We start from the raw sequence: 20,995 nt of genomic DNA, 5'->3' as shown, positions 1-20,995 counted from the left end.
TTTTAAGTAACCTAGAAAAGCTCTCAAGGGGAGCGATGGAAAAAAAATACTGGGGCTTATGCAGAGAGGTACGTACCGGAAAGGCTTAAATCCGCCACAGGTTTGGCATTTAATTGTTTCCTATGCAGGGTACTCCGGTAGCGCGGTGTGCATTAAATTGTTAAGTAGACGAGTTTCACTTGGCGTGAAACCCGCCATTCTGAGGCGCGCGGTATCTGGCCACAATACAGCCAACTTTTGGTGGCGGGCAAAATTTCACCCGAACGCGCCATATAGTAGCTCCGATTGGCGCGTACATGCGCATCGGAGCTACTGGAATCGTGCGTGTTTTTGCAATGGCGAAATCACGCTTCTCGCCACCCGTCTGGCGAATTTGACTTGGCCCGCCAAGTTCTCGCCACTTGCTCTTTAAATGCTGACATTTTTGCCACAAACCTGGTGAGATTATCCTTACCGTTCCTCTCTGCATAAGCCCCACAGTCTGGTGATGGGAGAGTGGAGACTAAAATGATTTCGGCAACAATCCGGGGCTCAACATTTTGGAACTTCAATGATCAGAAAAATTTTCAGGAATGTCCTAGGGAAGAGCGTCCATCAATGTATTAAATGACTGGGTAGCAAAAAGATTGCAGGAAATTGAGAACGTAACAGAAGGATGGACACTTGTGAATTATAGATAGATAACTAGGTAGATGAAATTAGCTTGTAGGAGGTTTTAATTCCTATTAGAATTATTTTAGATTAAATCATGATGCCTGTAGACATCCCCACAGAAGTAACAGCCAGATAGATAGATATCTGACATATACTATAGGTGGAGCATACACTGTATGTGCTGATGGATGGGAAAAGTAATGAACTAATGTTTATCTTATTGCTGCTAGAGTATCAATTATTAAAAACATTCACTCGTACCAACATATTTAAAAAAATCACTTTAATTCTTCGAGCTATGTAATCAGTCATCCTTTCTTTCTCATCCACTCTTTCGAATATATAGCTCAGCAAATTTAACATCTAATAAGATAAGCTTTCAAGATGTAATTGAGGTAATGTCCAAATATCCGCTTCTTTTCTCTCCAGTTTGATAAACATTCATCTATAACAGACGTGCTCAACTCCAGTCTTCAACCCCCCCAACAGGTCAGGTTTTCAAGATATCTCAGCTTCAGCACAGGTAGCTCAATCAGAGGCTCAGTAACAGTCTGAGCCTCTGATTGAGCCAGCTGTGCTGAAGCAGGGACTGATTGAGCCCCCTGTGCTAAAGCAGGGATATCCAGAAGTACCTGACCTGTTGGGGGGGGGGGGGCTTGAGGTCTGGAGTTGAGCACCACTGATCTGTACAGTAAGGCAGTATAATTAATAAACACACAATCCCAGCAATCTCGAACCCCACAACCCACCACATCATATATATATGTCAAAAGGAGTGCTACTGAGCGTGACAAAATACATAGTTAAATATTTCAACGTTAGTATTTTCATGAGTAAGGGTCATTTAGTTAAACCCTTTGGCCAAAGCGTTATATGACTGCAAGCCACGTCACGGCAGGACCAGTATGCAGCCACGTCACGGCATGACCAGTATGCAGCCACGTCACGGCATGACCAGTATGCAGCCACGTCACGGCATGACCAGTATGCAGCCACGTCACGGCATGACCAGTATGCAGCCACGTCACGGCATGACCAGTATGCAGCCACGTCACGGCATGACCAGTATGCAGCCACGTCACGGCATGACCAGTATGCAGCCACGTCACAGCATGACCAGTATGCAGCCACGTCACAGCATAACCAGTATGCAGCCACGTCACGGCAGGACCAGTATGCAGCCACGTCACGGCAGGACCAGTATGCAGCCACGTCACGGCAGGACCAGTATGCAGGTCCTAACACTTCCTGTGAAAATTCTCAGTTACCTCTGCTGGAGAGAGAATAATCTCAGTGGACCTGTCCTGCACAGGGACATAAAATCCCCCCAGCTACTTACAAAATTGGGGTGGGGTGAGCTTAAACACTGGGAGGAGGGGCCACTAACCTCCAAACTGATACCAGTTGAAAATTAAAATGAATAAACACACAATCCCAGCAATCTCTAACCCCAGAACCCACCCCATCATATATATATATATATATATATATATATATATATATATATATATATATATCAAGGAAAAGGATTGCCTAATATTAGTGAGAATGAATATATATATATATATATATATATATATATATATATATATATATATATTTATGTCAATAGGAGTGCTACTGAGCGTGGCCAAATGTATAGTAAGGCACTATATCAACAATTTCCCCCCTATGTATAGTTATTGTGATGGATGTAGTGTATTTGTGAAGAGAAATAAAGTGGAGTTCTACATTAGGGTAGCTTTAAAACGTGACTTTTTTTTTTTTTAACGCACCTTGATTATAGGTAAAACTGTCACGGATTATATCAGTTTGCTGTTGTATTATTTGCCTTTTTATCACTTCAGTAGTTTATTTGTTATTTAACAAGTCAGTCACATGAACTGGACAGCGTTACATTTTACAGAACTAAAAAGCCTCTAAATGTCATTTTGTCTCGTGCAAAAAAAAATATTCAATTTAATACGCAAAATAAATAAGGTTTGTGAAAAATGGTGTTTGAATTTTAGACAATAATACAAAGTAAAGTTTGAGGCATATTTATCGATTATCATACACGTTTCATTTGGATGACCTCTTTCCTATGGTATTTTATTATTATTATTATCGTTATAATAATATACCATTGACCATGTGTGCAGCGCTTCTATGAAATACAGACCATATAAAAACATATGACTGCAGGTACAATAAAGAGATTGGAGCACAGGGCATACCAGTTCAAAACAAAGGGGGATCCTATGTACAGTGTATCTCAGGGATGCACAACTCCAGTCCTCAAGCCCGGCCCCCAACAGGTGAGGTTTTCAGGATATCCCTGCTTCAGCACAGGTGGCTCAATCAGTCCCTGCTTCAGCACAGGTAGCTCAGCCTTTGAATTATAGATCTTTGACTGAGCCTCTGATTGAGCCACCTGTGCTGAAGCAGGGATAGCCTGAAATCCTCCCCAGTTGGGGTGAGGGGAGGCTTGAGGACTGGAGTTGAGCACCTCTGGTATATCCCGTAAGATTAAGATAAAGTTGGGATGTTAGAAGGCGATCATCCACATGGAAGTAATAGGTACGTTTGTTAATCGACAAATGTGTTTTGAGTCTACAGTAATCCAATCACCGAAGTATAAACTTCCTGAATTGGACAAATGTTGAAATGCATAATCTCGAGCTGCATTTGCCACCCACACAGGGCACGGAAACGCAGTGTCTGATTTAATCATTCTCAACTTCTTCTGCTGCTTTTTATTTTCTCCCAATCATTATTTTATGTATCTCTGTTGAGAAACATTACAGATCAAAGAGCCAGTGGCTTAGCTTCAGATATAAGGTCAGTGGGGTTTTACTGGGGCCATTGAAACGTGCTTGTGCAGTTTGTGAAACATAGTCATTTGAACAGGTAGGTAAAAATCATTTGGTCAACTAAGTCTTTCTATTGTGCCTACGTACTCTAAACTCTAGAGTACATGTTATTTAAGGATACTCCTTTCAAACCCAGTAGGATTACTTTGCACATGTCCTAAAATAATTTACAGTAACTGTTCCCCCCCCCCTTTTGGGCTGAGGGGATAATCAATATTTTAATATGGAGGATAATTCACTATGTAAAGAGGTTTAGGTGGCTTATTTTATTGGTTCGGAGCTAGGGCAAAAATCTACTCACTCTTCTCCATGTATTTCTCTCCTGCCTCTGTCTCTCACTCTGTCTCCCCCCTATCTTCCTCACTCACCCCCCCCCCTCACCCCTCTCTCTCTTCCTCACTCCCTCTCTTACACCCTCTCTCTCCTCTCACACTCTCCCCCCTCCTCAATTACCCCACTCTCACTGAATCCCTCTCCCTCAATCCCACCCTCCTCACACTCATTCCCTCCTCCCCACCTGGCGACACCCCCCCCAATACCCTTACAATTCCCCCCCAACAATACCCACATAATCTCCTCCACAATAATTACTCCCCTTCACAAAATGCATACAACACCCCCAGCCATCCCTAAATGCATACAACACCCCTCCCACCCCAAAATGCATACAACCCCATCCCCAAATGCATTCAACACTACCCCCCATCCCCAAATGCATACAACACCCCCCGTCCCCAAATGTATATGTAACACCCTTATCCACCGCTCCCCCCACCCCGCCTAAGGGAGATCTGATCTTCCTGGATAAGTGCCTCATGTTACTGGTGTGATGGTGCATACCTGTAGGCTTACAGGAGGCTGAGTGCTCCGCAGGTGGTATTAGGGCGTATCAGCAGGGCAGGTTCTCAGCATCAGGTCTCATGGTGCAGCTCATCCATCTCGTAGGGCTCCTGCAAGGGATAGAAGTTCCCCCCACAAGCACTCCTCCTTCATAGACACACTCAGGGATGGTATAACTGGTATTTATTGAGGTAGATACATCATATTCCTCCATCTTCCCTGGATCAGACCACAGGGGCTTGATGGGGCAAGGTGGAATTGGTCCCACTCCACAGAGGGAGGGAAAAGAACACACACAATTTAGTGGCGTGTCAACTTTTATATCTGGGGAGGGGTTTGTAACCCTGCCCCATAACAGGGCAGGTCCAGGTACTGACAGGCATCACACCAACGGCATGTGACCCAGTCAGTACCCTCCCAGGCATGACACTCCAAACTGCCATTAGGCCTGCACCTGGATATGGTAACATTGTATCCTATCCAGTCTGAAACTCACATGCTAGGCCTCTGTGCAGGAGTTTAACACTGTTCCTATCAGGACTTATAATGTTAGGGCCAAAGAAAGGTATAGCTTGGGGCACTAGACTACATATACAACACTACCCCTATCCCCAAATGCATAGAACACTGCCCCATCCCCACATGCATACAACACCCCCCCATCCCCAAATGCATACAACAGCCCCCAACCGCAAAAGCATACAAAGCCCGCCACCCCCAAATCCAGCCCCCCCATCCCACCCATATCCCCCACTTACCTTTGGGGATAGTCTCAGTCCACTTGTGCACTCACTCTTCTCAGTTTCTGCGGGCTGCGGACAGAAATTGGCTTCAGCTTCCGGCGGTAGAGAGAGAACCGGCCTGGGGGAGAGAGACAGGCCCCCCAAAAGTCCCGCAGCAGTTCAGGAGAATCAGGGTCCGGCGACAACCAGACGTCCAGTAGCTGGACTATGGAATTGGACCCAACTTCCAGTTCTGGCCGGGCCCTCGCAGCCGCCGTGCCCAGAACACTTTTCCCAGCACCCCCCCCCCCCCCTGTCTACGCCCATGGACAGAGAGACAGAGAGTGGCAGGAGACAGACAGTCACAGACAGAAAGAGAGTTACAAGAGTCAGAGGGGTCAGAAAGTGATGGATATTAAGTGTGATATTAGCACATATATTCTTATTTGACAGTTGTTCAGAACACTAACATGGTTTATAGATGCTATCTAAAGGTTTGAAACGGGCTTTACTACATAACAAAGCGCTAATTTGTAATATGAAACTTCTGGTTCAAAACTAAGCTCTGAGTCAATTTTACAGTTAGAAAAATTGGTTAATATCTTTCATGGCCAAAGCCAAGTTTAAATCCAGACCAAATGCCACTTCTCACCAACAGCTTCAAAGGATTAGCAGTAAGATGGCATTTATCTTCATGCCTCAGATATTAGTTCATGTCAAAGTTATCTTGAAAACACATAGATTTTCTTCTATGAGGTCAGGAAATGTACAGTTAAGCTTGAACTAAAGAAAAGAAAATGTATTAAGGAATTAATGTACACACACACACACACATACACACAAGTATATATATATATATATATATATATATATACAACACACTCTGTGTATAACGATATAAGAATGGACGCTTCCTTATACAGCCCTATGGGCATTTGCTGTGCTCGGAAAGAAAATCTCAAGAAAGATATGATTATCAGCACTAAAGTAATTAAAAATAATATCAAGGTGATTTATTCATACGTGAACCACAAGGTAACGTTTCGGTCCGCAAAGGGACCTTCCTCAGTGTTATGTATACAGTATATGTATATATTTATTGATATAATTGTTATCATATATAAACATAGTGTAATTCATGTCACCCTCTATCTCCAGGTACGTCCCAAAATCATAATACTAACAACCAGGCGTAGTGTTCCTAATTTCCTTCCTCTACATCAATGTCTTCAGAGACATCTAATCAACAATACTCCTACGACTTCCCCTCTAGCCTTTTGAAACTATAATGTGGGTGTCATTGGAATGGACCTGCAGTGACCTTCTATACCTGCTAACAAGGAGGGAGCTCAGGCATCTGTAGGATCAGCTTCTGTAAAAAGGTACTCTGCATGTATTCGAGAGCATGCAGTCACAGAGCTGGAAGCAGTTTATTAGCTAGCAACAGGGGGCTCCTCAGAAGAGCCATCCTATCATTCTTATTCCTTGATCACAGTTGTCTCCCACCTCAGGTAAGTAGAGTACACCTGGGAAAAAAATGGACTGGTAGGATCTTGAATGCATTGTTATACAACAACATCTAAGACAATGTCTCATATCGGTCCATTAACAGGATAAGTAACAAATCAATGAATATAACAATACAATGTAGCAGGACACTTTAAATAAATCCACAGAATTCTGCATCAGAAGCTGCCTGCTCTTCCTTATCACTGTTGATGTGTTTATACAAATATGACCCTCTCTGTATTGTGTTCCAGTACATACTTCAAACTACATATCTCAGTGGATATAATTAAGTAGAATTATGTCAGCATCTTTTAAAATAGATGGATATAATAATTCCCACAAACATGCCAAAAGCCGTTGAAAGAATAGGAGGCCTACAAAAAAAATACTTGGGAACATTGCAACCTAAACAGAAGCTTTCAGTCTGCATGAAAAAGAATGAGGATGTTTTAAAAAAAAGCTGGTCAACAATAGAATCAAATTAAGGCTTTCACATACATGAAAGATGAACAAGAGACCGTGTTCTGACTCTGGAGGGTGGAAGCCTAAGGGAAATTACTTTCCTTCAAGGAAAGTGTTCATGGAATATTCTTCCAACAGAGGTGGTAGAGGCTAGTACAGTGAGAGAATGTAAAAATGCTTGGATAGACATAAGTTTATCCTAAATATGAAAGAAAAGAAGGGTGGGGAGACGTGTTGGTCCTTTCTTCCATGTAGTAAGAAAGGAGGGAGAGGGAGAAGGGGGTATGATCCTTTTTATTGGACCAACACGAAGTTGATATGTTACAAGCTTTACAACCTCTCAGGGTCCTTCATATGGTCACCCTGACCCTGAGATGTTCGAAAGCTTGTAACATCTCAACTAAGGCGTTAAACAAAATGAACAGGAATGGATGTCCTGGTTATTCTCCAGATGAATCATTTGTTAGGGATAGGAATTGGGATATGATGTGCGGTGTTTCAGCTTTCTTGTAGTGTCACTGAGCTCTGTGTGCATTCTTAGCTTCTAAAAAATACATGAAAGAATTGTCTCAGAGGAGCAGGACACTGCTAGACAGAAAGTCATTTAAAGAAATTAAAATATGTATACGCAGTAGCTAGTGCAAGCGCTATGTGAGCAACATGAAAGCTTTGTCATTGCAACCAAGCACAGAAAAGTTATTTCTAATTAAAATATATAGACGCGTTAAGTAGTATTCGAAATCATTTAAATTCAACGTTATGAAGTATTCATGAAATGTAGACTACGCATTTGTTATTTCTGCCTTTTGTGGTTTAGTGAAATATCCTTATATTCTGATTTTATTTTAATAGCTAAAATGCTAAAGCAGACAGTTAATTAAGGTAAAATGTTGAGAGAGAGTAAGAGGGGGGGGGGGAAGGAAGGGGGAGGGAGGGCAGAAGGGGGGAGGGAAGGGGGGAGGGAAGGGGGGCGGGAGGGAGGGAAGGATGGGGGAGAGAGGGCGGGAGGGGGGAGGAAGGAGGGGAGAGCTGCAGAGCGGGGGCGGGAGAGAGGGGGAGAAGGTTGTGGGGAGAGCAGGGGGGGAGAGAGAGGAGAGATATATAAGGAGAGGAGAGAGGTAATGTAGGGACATGGTGTATACATTTCTCAAGCAGCAGGACATTTTACACACACCTGTGTAGTCTATAAGAATAGGAAAGGGGGTGCCTGCAAAAAAACTACATTATAAATACCTGACACCCTTGTAATAGGAAAACTATTGTCAACAGGACCCTCCCCCAGTACTCACATCTACGCTATTCCCTGTGTTAAAAATAAGTGTCATTTACATTTACAGTATATGCGATGTGACTTCTGTTTCTGCTGAACACAAGGTTATCTCAAAAATGTTTTAACTGAGCATGAAATGTGATGTCTGTGACAATCGCAGGCCAACAGTCTATGTGCTGCTATAATTACTTTTGGCACTCGGATTCTGCGCCCTCGTTCTTTCTCTGAAAGTTCTTATCTTGTCATGCACTGATACCAGTTGCAATATTTCAGTGCGTTATTAGTGATATGTAGGTTTTCAAAGCTGTAAAAAAAAAAATTTGTGAAGCTTATCGGGGGAGATGTATCATAGCAAATTTGGAGCAAAAGTTGACACAAATTGCGTCATTTTCATCTTGCGTCTCTTTGCTCCAAGTTCTGCTCCACCTTGCGTTTAGGGGAGGGACATAAGTTATGGAGGAGTTACACGACGCACAGGTTACAATGAGATGTAGCAAACTCGACGTCACCACGCGTCACCTTTGTATCTGGCATTTGCGTCTAAACAAACCTCCAGGTCTGAGGCGGCATAAACTTTCCTGCCTAACAATTTGAGTCAAATGTAAGAAACACTTTGACATTTGACACAAATAAGAGCAGAAAATACAGCAATGCGTCAAAACCAACTTTTATTTGCACTTTTCTACTTTGATACCATCTCCCTCATTGTGTTCGACTCCTTCACTACTGTAGGCGTTGCAAGCAGCACATTGCTGGTCCCTCTCGCAGAGAAGGGGTTAATACAATACCTCTTTAACGGCCAGATTGACTGTCCATGCGTTAATCCAAAAAAGTAACTGTAATGAGGCAAGTGACACAAAGTATAGTGCCACGTAAAATATATGTAATCACACAGAAAATGACTGTGCTATTAACAACGTGGTTCTCCCTCCGCTATGAAGACGTTGGAGAATGATCCACTCGTGGCAAGAGAGACGAAGGCTCACAAAACTCTTCTGGACATGCTCATACCCAGCTTTCCAGACGTAACCTCCCAAGCAGTGTTAGGGACCTGTTTTTTTTACGAAAGGTATTACATGGGGGCATGCTGCTGCTTAGCTTGAGATAAAAGCAATGTCCGCGCACTCGAGAAAAGAGCAGCCTGATTGAAACGCTGCTTAGAATTATCTGCTTGACTAATGACGGCTCCATAATTACAAGGAAGGGAATTTTTTTTTTTTTTTACCTGTGGCTTTGAGGAGGAACAGTCGTGTCACAAAAACACATTAGATAAAGACTTTGAATCCCCCCCCTCCCCCCTCACCACCCTCCCACACACAAAAGCTTTTGTTTATCCTGGAAATGTCCAACGTTTACAAGAATATATAAAAAATACTTACACCAGGATGAACTAAGCTCTGATAATGTGTATCGGAGCTCGATTCAGCGCTAATGGCTATTGACTTGTATGGCAATTAACAGGGAATTGAGCTCCGATACCCATTATCAGAGATTAGTGATCCCCCCCATTACAGTTGTCTGATTATTTAGGTGTAAATCCGCTCCATTTAACCTATTAATCATGCTACTGTACTTAGTTCACTTTCCAATATGCATACTGTATACCCAAGAACAATAACAGCTACGCTGTGCAGTCACCATTACCATACAGCTAAACCAGGGGTGGCCAACTCCAGTCCTCAAGGGCTACCAACAGGTCAGGTTTTCTGGATATCCCAGTCTTTGACTGAGCCACCTGTGCTGAAGTAAGGATATCCAGAAAACCTGACCTGTTGGTAGCCCTTGAGGACTGCAGTTGGCTAACCCCGGAGCTAAACAATGAAATCATCATCATGGACTTTCAAAGCTGAATATTACAACTCAAATTGTAACCAACTGCCATCTTTAACTTGTAGATTCCACTGACCCATTTGGACCATGCGGCACCGTCGCTGTCTGCGAAGTTATGCAAAGCTGTGCCGAGGGGTATCAGTTTCACATTGTACAGTATCAGACATATTAAAACATTCACAGCTTGCAGTATTCTGCTTTCCTACACTCGTAGAATGTTATGATGAAAAATGGGGCTAGATCTGGCAAGAGTCTGGTATCATGGGCCGCACCGCCATCAAATAGGAAAATAATAAAATCAATATGATTGGATCAGTGAGGTTATTATTTGAACGCTGTTGTAACGTGTTGGAATGTGCTGCGCTGCAGCCTTGCATCTCGGTGTACCTCACATCTTGCACATGTGGCTGCAACAGTGTGTTAAATATAATATCAAAAGACTACATTAGTCTGTCCATTACTTACTTTCATTCTCATGAACACTTTGGTCTGTCAAGTCCTAGAAAATTCCAACCTTGCCATCATTTCTCTTCCTTGTCTTTCTTCCCACACTATCAACACCAACTAAAATAGCCCTTGAACGCTTATCAGCAACTGGCAAAGATACAGCTTTCCTTATAATGATGTTAAATGAATGTATGATAAACCACTATGTTCTCAGGCCAGTGTGGTTTAAAGCAGCTGTTTCTCCTACTCGTTTTGTTTTCGGCCCACATTTTCATTATATGGTGGGAATGTGGGGTTCCTGGGAGCCAAACGCTGCTATTTTGAGCCCCTCCCCCACCCCACTAGTACCCAGGATACTTATCTGGGTAGTTACCAGGTAAGTATCTCAGAAACAAAATGGCTGCCAAATCTTGGGCCAATAGGAAGCTGCAACAGCAGCAGTTGTGGCTTCCTGATGGATGGCCCATTCCATTTAAAAACCAGGAAGTATCTCAGACTAAGAAGAGAGAAAGTGAGGGAGCCAAGCGGCAAAGTTGGCAAAAAAAAAAATCGGGATGTAGGTCCAGGGGGACGATAGATGACAGTGACACAGAGAGAAATGGGAGAAAGAGACAGGCAGCATGGGCTTCGAAGGATGAGAGGGAGGGAAATGGGGATATCACATGAAATTGCAGTGTGGGAAAAGTAGTAGGTCAACTCCCCCGCTCTGTCCATTCGCTGGACTGGGGGTGTGGCTGAGGGAGAGACCACCATACGAGAGTGCATCAGGAGAGGCGGTGTACGAGGGAGTGAGCCAGGTTTCTGTAATAGCTAGAAGGCTGAGAGAGTTGGAAACAAACAGGTCGCATATTGCCGTGACTTTGTTGCAGACAGAACGTGTGTTCCATAGGGCATAGAGGAAGGGAGAGGTGTAATGGGGATGAGGTTGGAGTGGTGTAATGGGCATGAGGTTGGAGTGATGAAGAAAACAATCATTTTGAACACTAAAACAAATTAGAAAAAAAGAGCAGGACATACTCGGGGAGCAATATACATGCTGCTGCTTTAAGTGTAAAATCTCTATTTGGCCATTTTCTGTTCTTTAAAAAAAAAAAATTAAAACTGGAATACTCTTGTTATAATGGGATTTATCATTGTTAGTCATAAGCAGTGTTTTTCAACTGTGGTTCCCCGGGCATCCCCAAAGGGTTCCCTGCAATTTTCAGGTCATTTAAAAATTCTGTCAAATACTGAAGAATTTACAATGTATCTGATCTCAGACGTGGTATTAGAGAGGGTTGGGGTCCTTACAATGCATCTGATCTCAGACGCGGTATTAGAGAGGGTTGGGGTTCCTTACAATGCATCTGATCTTAGATGAGCTATTAGAGAGGGTTGGGGTTCCACAGAATTTCACAATATAATCATTCAGCCAAAAAAAGGTTGAAAACCACTGGTCTAGGTCCATTACTGCCAGATCTGAGTTGGGTTAAACCTCTGGGTAAGAGATCTGCATCAATTGGTAGGAACTTAATGAGCACGTTGACGCAGTTCTAAGCATAAAAGAAAAATCCCACAATGTACTCATTTGGTACATATTAAGCAGTGTGCAACACATTCATTTTCTCTTACATTCTTCTTTTTTTTATGAGCCCCAATCGGAGAAACTGTTTGATTTTGAGCCATTGTGCCTTACCTCATCCGCCTTGATCTCATGCTGTGATCTACAATGCCAGTTCTGCTGGTGACTCAAACTCGCCAATTTGTTTCATATGAGCTTTGATTTGGTATTATCAGCCAGAAAGGATTCACAGAGCCAATCTTTCCTCCATGGTGACTAATAATAATACAAATATAAGAGTAATGAGCGTGCATCAACGTAAAGAGACTTCTTTTAGAATATCTCTCACTTAGATCAGTTCAGAGGCATGTTCTGACCAACCCTTGTGGAATGTCATAGCTGGTACCTTTGCAGTGCTAACAACAGCAATAATTTAATAGGTGCTATTTAGTACTGTAGCAACTTTCCCACTATAAGCCTTTCATATTTGTAAACATCAACCTAGAGATGTAGCGCAACGTTGCGCTCCTCGTCCTGTATGCGCACTTCAGAAAGGGAAATCAAGAGGCATCTCCAACCACGGTTATACCCTTCTTAACCCTTTGGGTGCCCTAAAACGTAGCCACTACATCATGGGGTCTGGCACTCCCGGGACCCCATGAGGACGTGGCTACGTCATACCCTTTTAATTCTCATTTTCCAGAGGAGATAAGGATCTGCACTGAACGCGACCTGAAACGCAGAGGAACGGAAGAGGAAGCCTCCTCCATTTTGGGATTCCGCGACGCCGCAGTCACATGGTCGCGATGTGCGTGCTGCGGCCCCTTTGGGAAACACCCAAAGGTTTGAAGTCTGCGTCCGCGTGTAGCCACCACTCTGAGAACCCAGAACCTCACTACATCAGTTTGTGTCGTTGAGAAAAGTGGCAATAATGGGCCGAATGGGCAGAAGACATCCGTCCACCAAACTTTGAATGTCCACAATCCTACACCTTTTAAATCCCGTACCGTGCACATGGTACTACTGACTGTATATTAGCTTATAAAGCTTTCTTTAAATACCAATCTATAGGGATCCTTACCTTTCTTTATATTCTGTGGCAGTCCAGGAAATACCACTGGTATTTCATAGGCTTTTACCAGAATGAAACATCACAGCAACGGTTTGGGAATAAAGACATATTATTTGGCTTGTAAGTAGAATTAAAATTCTGTTGACGTTCACAATATTAATTGTTGATAGTCTTTGGATGAATAGGAGTCATGGTGGGGGGGAGGCGTGACACAGGGCATGGCCATGATGTCATCCGGCAGGTTCATCCTCATTGGCTGAACCGCCGGGGGGGGGGGGGGGGGGCGTGGCCAGCGCTCTGTCGCCAGTTCTGAAGACAGTTTTACTGTCTTCAGAAAAATCTGGCCGTGCAGCTCAGTGGCCAAAGTAGGAAGCGGGCACGACCCCATTGAGGGGCGGTTCTTGTGGCGTGCACTGCAGCAGGCAGCATGGGACCTAGCCTAATACAAAGACAAACAGGAGCAACTGCACTCAATTCAAACAAGTATAGAGGCATACCCCGCATTAACGTATGCAATGGGACCGGAGCATGTATGTAAAGCGAAAATGTACTTAAAGTGAAGCACGACCATTTTCCCACTTACCGATGCATGTACTGTACTGCAATCATCATATACGTGCATAACTGATGTAAATAAGGCATTTGTAACAGGCTCTATAGTCTCCCCGCTTGCGCACACCTTCGTTACAGGTAGGGAGCCGGTATTGCTGTTCAGGACGTGCTGACAGGCGCAAGCGTGAGCTGCTGTTTGCCTACTGGGTGATATGTCCTTACTCGCGAGTGTATTTAAAGTGAGTGTCCTTAAACCGGGGTATGCCTGTACTGTATTATCTCATGCAAATACAACAGATGAAAAGACAAAGGACGGGCATCCCGGCCTCCTAATGGGGCTGTCATATCCCACAAGCAGACCACGTTGGCATATGTTTGCATACATACTGTAATTCTTATTTAAAAGAATGCCTCACCGCAACTTTCATAGGTTAACTTGTGTCAGTGTCATACACGGAGAGAGGGAGGTTTTATACATAGACTTATTTTTGTGTGTGTGTGTGTGTTCGCCAAACTAGTAACTTCTTATTAAGAAAAACGCGGCAGGTAAATACTTGCTAATGTTGACAATTTGCCACCGTGAAATCTTTGCAAGCGTCGAGAGTCCAATGTTCACTCGTTTCGTAGACGTGTGCAAACGTTTCACACACCTCTGACGCTTACATCGTGTAACGTTTGAGATGCTGTGAAATTGCCTCGCTGGGATTATCTATACAATGAACCTCGTGTTAAATGGCTGAATTGATTTACGTTCATTTAAAGCGACAAGATAAACAGCCTGGTACCAAAGTGTAGATGTAAATCCTGTGTGTGGCCATTAAATAGGTATAAAGAAGTTGTGTGTGTATCTTTTTTTTCCGTCTCTGGTGGTAAGGGTAATCAATGCTGAATTAACCCCTTTAAACTTGGAGATGTATGTATGTATATCTTTATTTATATAGCGCTATTAACATACATAGCGCTTCACAGTGGTAATACACGTGACAATCATATAAATAACAAATAATACAAATAACACATAATGGGAATAAGTGCTTCTCCACTCATCTGCTCCTCCCTACATATCAGCTTTAATCTCTTGCTATGCCCCTGCTCGTCTCCTGCGCTCTACCCATAACTGTCTCCTTTCCACCCCTTTCACCTCTACTTCTCTCTCTCGCCTTAAATCTTTTTAGCCCACTGCCCCTTACCTGTGGAACTCCCTCACACTCAGTATACACCAAGCACCTTCTCTCCCCACCTATATCCAAACTTTAAAACGCACCTATTAAATTAAGCGCTATAATAGCCTACACTCATGGCTAGAAATGTGCAAATCCGCTCAAATAATTTTCCCGGATTTTCTCGCATTTTCCCTCCAAAATCCATTTAGCGGTGTAAAATTCGCGAAGGGATTTGATTGGTTTTAATCCGTGCAGAACCATCAAAAACTCATGGACGGATTTGCAGGATCCAATCTGCGGATTTAGCAATCCGCCGGCGGATTCTTAAAAATCCATCAACGGACTGCTGAATCGGCGGACTGTATGGGTGATAATAAAAAAAAAATACGCAAAACCCGAATCGCCCTTTTTGAGATTGATCCGCTGAAATCTGCGGAGACAAGGAGATGTGGCGGAGGCGTGGCCGTGAGCGATTCGCCCTCATTGGCTGAACCGCTTACGTGACGTGGTCAATATCGACCACGAACAAATTTGAAAATCTCTTCAGGAGTGTGCCGCCCTGCGCGGCGCGCGGTGCTACTGGTATGCAAACCTCGATAGGATTTTTTTCACGCGCACACGGACTGACTGGGGCCTGCCCCATAGAGGGCCGTACCGTGTTCACACCGTCACACGCGCAGCCGTGAGCAGTGGGGATGAGGCCTAAGTTTCCCATAATACCACGTACATTGTAAGCCAGGCCTGTCCAACTCCAGTCCTCGAGGGCCGCAAACAGGCCAGGTTTTCAGGATATCCCTACTTCAGCACAGCTGGCTCAATTAGTGGCTCACATACTGAGCCACTAATTGAGCCAGCTGTGCTGAAGTAGGGATATCCTGAAAACCTGGCCTGTTTGCGGCCCTCAAGGACTGGAGTTGGACAGGCCTGTTGTAAGCTCTCTGAGGCAGGGATTTCCTTTCCTATTGTCTGATTTTTTTGGTTGCACTTATTGTATTTTAATTCCCTGTACTGTATTAGCTCTCTTGTAAAGCGCTAGGTACCGCTGTGGGCGCAATATAAATAAAGCTATACATACATACATGTGAAAAACGGTAAATGTTCTCACACTATCCATGTCTCAAATGATGCATCTTCAGGGCCACGTCACACTCATTCATCCGCTGCTTTCTGAGCATTCTATTACAGTCTAAATGTTGGACTGCTTCTTTCATTACATTTTTTCCCCAATAGGTAACAAAACCAATTAGATACTGTACCTTACATTCCTTCTACACAAAACTAAGACCCAATGTTTGTGTGTGTATATATATATATTTACAGTTTATATATATATATATATATATCTATATATCTATATATATATATATCTATATATATATATATATATATATATATATATAGATATATATATATATCTATATATATATATATATATAATCATGTACAACCGTTTTGACTACTTGAAAGGTGTTATTTATATTTTGCATTAATAGCGCAGGTCAAAAATATGGCAGATTAGCACTTGTACATGTAGGAATGTTTTTACAGCATTGTACATGTGTTTAGCACTATAAATTGTAATGGCATAGAATTGATGTGAGCGGGTATTACATGGATCACTGTAGCAACATTATGAATTCCTTTTTGTTCTAGCATGCGTACAAGCCTGATTGTTTATAGCATCAAAGCAGCCTTTTCCCATGCTTTCCGTCTTATACAAGCACTGCCTGTAGGAAGATACGTTTTAGGGGACTTCTCTTTTGGCTCACAAGTGTAATTGGTTCATTTCCAGGTACTGGCAGGAATGTAAATATGGAATGAATCAACTTTTTCCACATTTTCTTTAGCAGTACTTTTATGAAGAACAGATTTTTCCACAGAGGAAATTAAAAAGTACATAAAACTGAGAAAGCATGGTGTTGTTGAGAACAGCATCAGTTTTCAATGTCAATTTATAACGAGCGGCATATATACAAATGGCATTAATATAAAGTACAAAGTTTGTTTCAATTAGCCACATTTTTCTTTGAGAAGATAAATTATCACCATTTGCCTAGAATAACATTTCTTCGTGAAGTGATGTTTATTGTTACACTGGTGAGCCTTCAGAATTTATTTCCAAATACTTTTTTTTCCCCTTCTTATGTGGTTCGTATGTTACCCTTTCCCGTGTTAATTGGCTGAATTTATAAGGTCATTTGTAGTTTTCAATTACTCTCCGGACTCCACGAACAAGGTTTTTACAATAATTTATGTTTGACAAATATTTACATTTTTCTTTCTTTTTTTTTGTTACAGCAATGAAGATTTTTCATTAGCATTTGTTTCATATTTCTGGGATGGCATTCTTAATGATTTCTAGAATCCTTTTTTTTCCCTTCTTTTTGTGCGTGTGCATCCACAACCATCTGTAAATGTAATATTAATTTAATGGCAATCGATATGGACAGCACAAAAAGCCAGAACTTTACACAAAGAGATATCTGGATTACCATCTAAATACAATCCACATGTAAAACAGATGCTATAAATATGTATTTAAAATAACATGCCTTGATCGTTTTGAGTGGATTCATCTTTGAGCTACAAAATCACTGGGCATAGCTCGCCATGAAATCTGTGAGGTAGATTCTGTTTTCTCAGACATCCAAAAGTATATATTTTTCCATTGTGACACTGGAAATATAACCTTTATTGTCTGTGTCTCAGATGAATGTTCTAACAGCAGATAAGTGGGAAGTCATGGAAGTTTCATGCGTTTCCTTTATTTCTCCCTTAGGATGAGCAGCTGTCAGGTCAGACCTCACTGCAGAGCCCGAAGCCATCAAGAGCAGGGAGAAGAGGACAGCTCTTCTGCACACTAGAGCAATCACACAAATACCTGATGGCCAGTGTATCTGAGTCATCCGTAAATGACCTTGCTATCGATCTGAAGCCACAAATTGCAACTTACACTGTCCAGTTTGGCAGGCCGACAAGAGCTAGGTATGGCAAAAGCAATAAGAAAAGGTAGACGGTGTCTAATCATGCTAACACTTTGTTACACTCAACCACTAGCACTACAGACCCAGCTGGCTTTCTCTGAATTCCATTACACGTTTGAAACAATAAATGCCAACCAATATGTTATCTTTATTATAAGCGCTATGTACATTAATGGCGCTATATAAATAAAGACATGCATACAGTACATAAGATGATGTACATTTGACATTGTGCTGACCAAATTCTATTGCTAAAATGTGTCTGACCAGGATAAAGAATAAGTGAGGGCAAAGAAACGTGGTCTCCGCTAGGTGTAAACCTAATTAATTTTGCCACCGCTAAAATCTTCTGGGGGTTTTGGCGACCCTCCGCCTTTTCGCTAAAGCAAGCTGTACTACATGTGGAAGCCCACTGAACTGAATGGGTTGCCATAGTTAGTACAACTACTGCTGTATTATGATGTGAATAGAGTATTATTATTATTTTAGCTATTGTTGTCTCGCAAACTCAAAATGTTTCCAGACTACAGTTAATTTTCTCTTGTAAAAAAAAAAAAAAAATGCTTTTCAAATAATATACAGTACGTTTGTGAGTTGAAGTATCTTTATTTTGTGTCACAACAAAGAAATTGATTGTAACAACAGTTTTAAGTTTGACACAGGGTCTGTAATAGAATTGTGATTTATAAAACAAACTGTCTATACCATCTGATTCTAATGCATATTTAAAGCAACCTATATCATCAATAGCAGATGTACAAGGAGAAACAATGTGATTACTTTCTTAACCAACTAGCAATCAACATGATGAGGCTACTTTAATATTGGGATTCTTTAAAGACCATGACAGTGTTTAAAGGGGGTTTTCTAACAAGATGGAAGCTTTCCAAGCAGGAACCCAAACCATACTCTTCTAGCCGAATGAACATCTTGAAAGTTTGTCATTATACGTTTCTTTGTTCTCTTCTTTACTGCCATGCCACCCAGTAAACATGTCCTAAGTGGCCCTCACTGACATAAACTTCAAGGGGAAGAAAATGAAAATGTTATGAAAAAAAATCTTTTATGGAAAGTTCTCAAGCTTCAGATGTTTGGTGATTGACAATTTGAGTGTTCTTCTGAATGCAGTTTTTTTTCTTTCTTTCTGAAAACCTAGATGATGCTTGATGGGAAACATGGAATTCTCAAACTAATATCAGCATCTATGTGATTCTGAACATGATCACAAAGGTTGAGATTCAAGGGTAGCATTAGCCATGACCTAATGGTGCCAAGCAGATACATCTGTGGCCGTTCGTAGGAATTGTCCATGAGCTGTGCGCCACTACAAGGAGGACAAAAAACTGGCGTGGGTCTGCTTCTAAACTGGTCTAATATACTGTATATCTCTACTAAATATCATTTAATTAATACATTATAACAATAACTTACATAACTTGTGTGTCATCAAGATCTGAAACCCTGCTTCTTCTCTGATCCGGGAAGTAACTGCACCTGGACCGCGCAACAGAGACCACTCTGCATAGACTCTTTGAACCCCTATCCCAGCCAGGAGCAAGCAACAGGGGCCGAAGGTGAATCTGACCTATGGTCTATTTGTGTGTTAACGAAGGAAAGGGGCTTAGCCACCCCAACCTCTAGATAGACTAAGCACAATTGTAGTCAGCGCTTCCAGAGGAGCAAGGCCTGTTTACTTTTATCCCTGTTTTCGGGATGCAAGCAGTATTAAAAGCCTGTATGATGTTCCCCTAAAAACCATCTCCTGATTTAAAACCTTTTCATGCATCTCCTACACAGGGTGTTTGGGGTGGGATTCCAACCCACGCCTCCAGAGGGGACTGCGAGAGCTACCAATTCTGCAAGTAAAGTCTGCCACACCTGTATGACTACCAGCTGTGGTTCTAGCATGTACAGAAAAATATTGATGCAGTAGCGCCTCCTGAGGTCTGTGAAGAATACACCTGAAAGTGCCAGAATAGAGGGTAAAATGTGTTTACTCTGTAATGGACCCAGTCACACGAAAGAGTATCCATGCAGGCCTTATAATGATAATGAGGATGACTCCTGGACCCTGGACTCACAGAAGAGTTGTTCCTACGTCCTTGTTCATGAATGCCGGCAGTAAGAGCAGAACCAGCTGAACGTCAAATATTTTCCCCTGCTACTGCAACCGCAAGAAAAGCATGGTGAGTGCAGTGAAACTGCAGAAGTCTCAAGCAAAGAAGGTGACCTCTGTATTCCTGATGCGCCAGGATCTTTCAAAGTAACAAAAGTAGAAAGTCCACAGCTCCAAGGTGTGTCTATCGGGTTGTGACAGTGACAAACCCTCAACAAACAGTACTAGGGAAGCTGATCCGGGACAAATAAGTGATGATCCCTTGACCAGATGCACTGCACAATGCCAGGCATGACTGTGATCTCCTCCATGAGTGATTGGAAAAGGAGACAGAAGCTAACACCGAGCTACAGAGGGGTCTGTTCACAGACACCTTTGAGTGTGAGACTTTGAAGAAAATAGAACGTCGCTTGCATAGGGACTTCACGGCCCTGATGACTGAGCTGGAGACAGCAACCATAATTATTACCACCATGGATGAGAAACAAAGCCTCTCTGATGAAATTATTGCTGACTGGAAGCAGAAGTATAAAGAGGATCAGGCAGAGCTGAAAGTCTCTTGTGAGAAGGCCCTCAGTCTCAGTATAGAGCTTGAACTCTCTCAGGGGTCTTGTAGTCTGCACAGAAATGGGAGTCTCTAAGAAAGAGATTTGTAGTCTCGGTACAGAGCTGGAAGTCTCTGAAAAAGAGGTCCACGATGTCAGTACTGATCTGGAAGTCTCTCAGAAAGAGCTTCACACTCTCAACATAGAGATAGAAGTCTTGCGCCAGGACATCTGAAGTCTCAGCACAAGTGTGTAAATGGAAGGATGACTACAGTGTTTGGAATGGAAGTAAGGTGTTTTAGAGACTGTAAAAAGAGAGAACGGAAACCTGAAAGAAGAGGTTTCAAATCTAACTGTAAGTCAGTGAAGGAAATCAGAAGCTTCACAAAGTAAAAAAGGTGAAGAAACAAACGGAACAAGAAAAGTTGGAAGTGTAG

At 42.4% G+C, this 20,995-nt stretch overlaps 1 protein-coding gene across 2 annotated transcripts in view; it reads left to right on the top strand.

Annotated features, from left to right (window-relative positions):
• The window catches only part of LOC142465411 (uncharacterized), a 129,469-nt gene that overhangs the window by 72,130 nt on the left and 36,344 nt on the right, over nt 1–20,995 (top strand). For both annotated transcript variants that reach the window (XM_075569372.1, XM_075569371.1), the window contains exon 4: nt 17,693–17,898. In XM_075569372.1, the coding sequence (XP_075425487.1) occupies nt 17,693–17,898 (206 nt within the window). The remainder of the gene's footprint in view (nt 1–17,692; nt 17,899–20,995) is intronic.

The sequence above is a fragment of the Ascaphus truei genome, chromosome 14, assembly GCF_040206685.1.
Source record: "Ascaphus truei isolate aAscTru1 chromosome 14, aAscTru1.hap1, whole genome shotgun sequence".
In the NCBI taxonomy this organism is placed as follows: domain Eukaryota; kingdom Metazoa; phylum Chordata; class Amphibia; order Anura; family Ascaphidae; genus Ascaphus; species Ascaphus truei.
The sequence above is the reverse complement of the archived record's forward strand: the minus strand, read 5'-3'. Positions and strand labels throughout refer to the sequence as shown.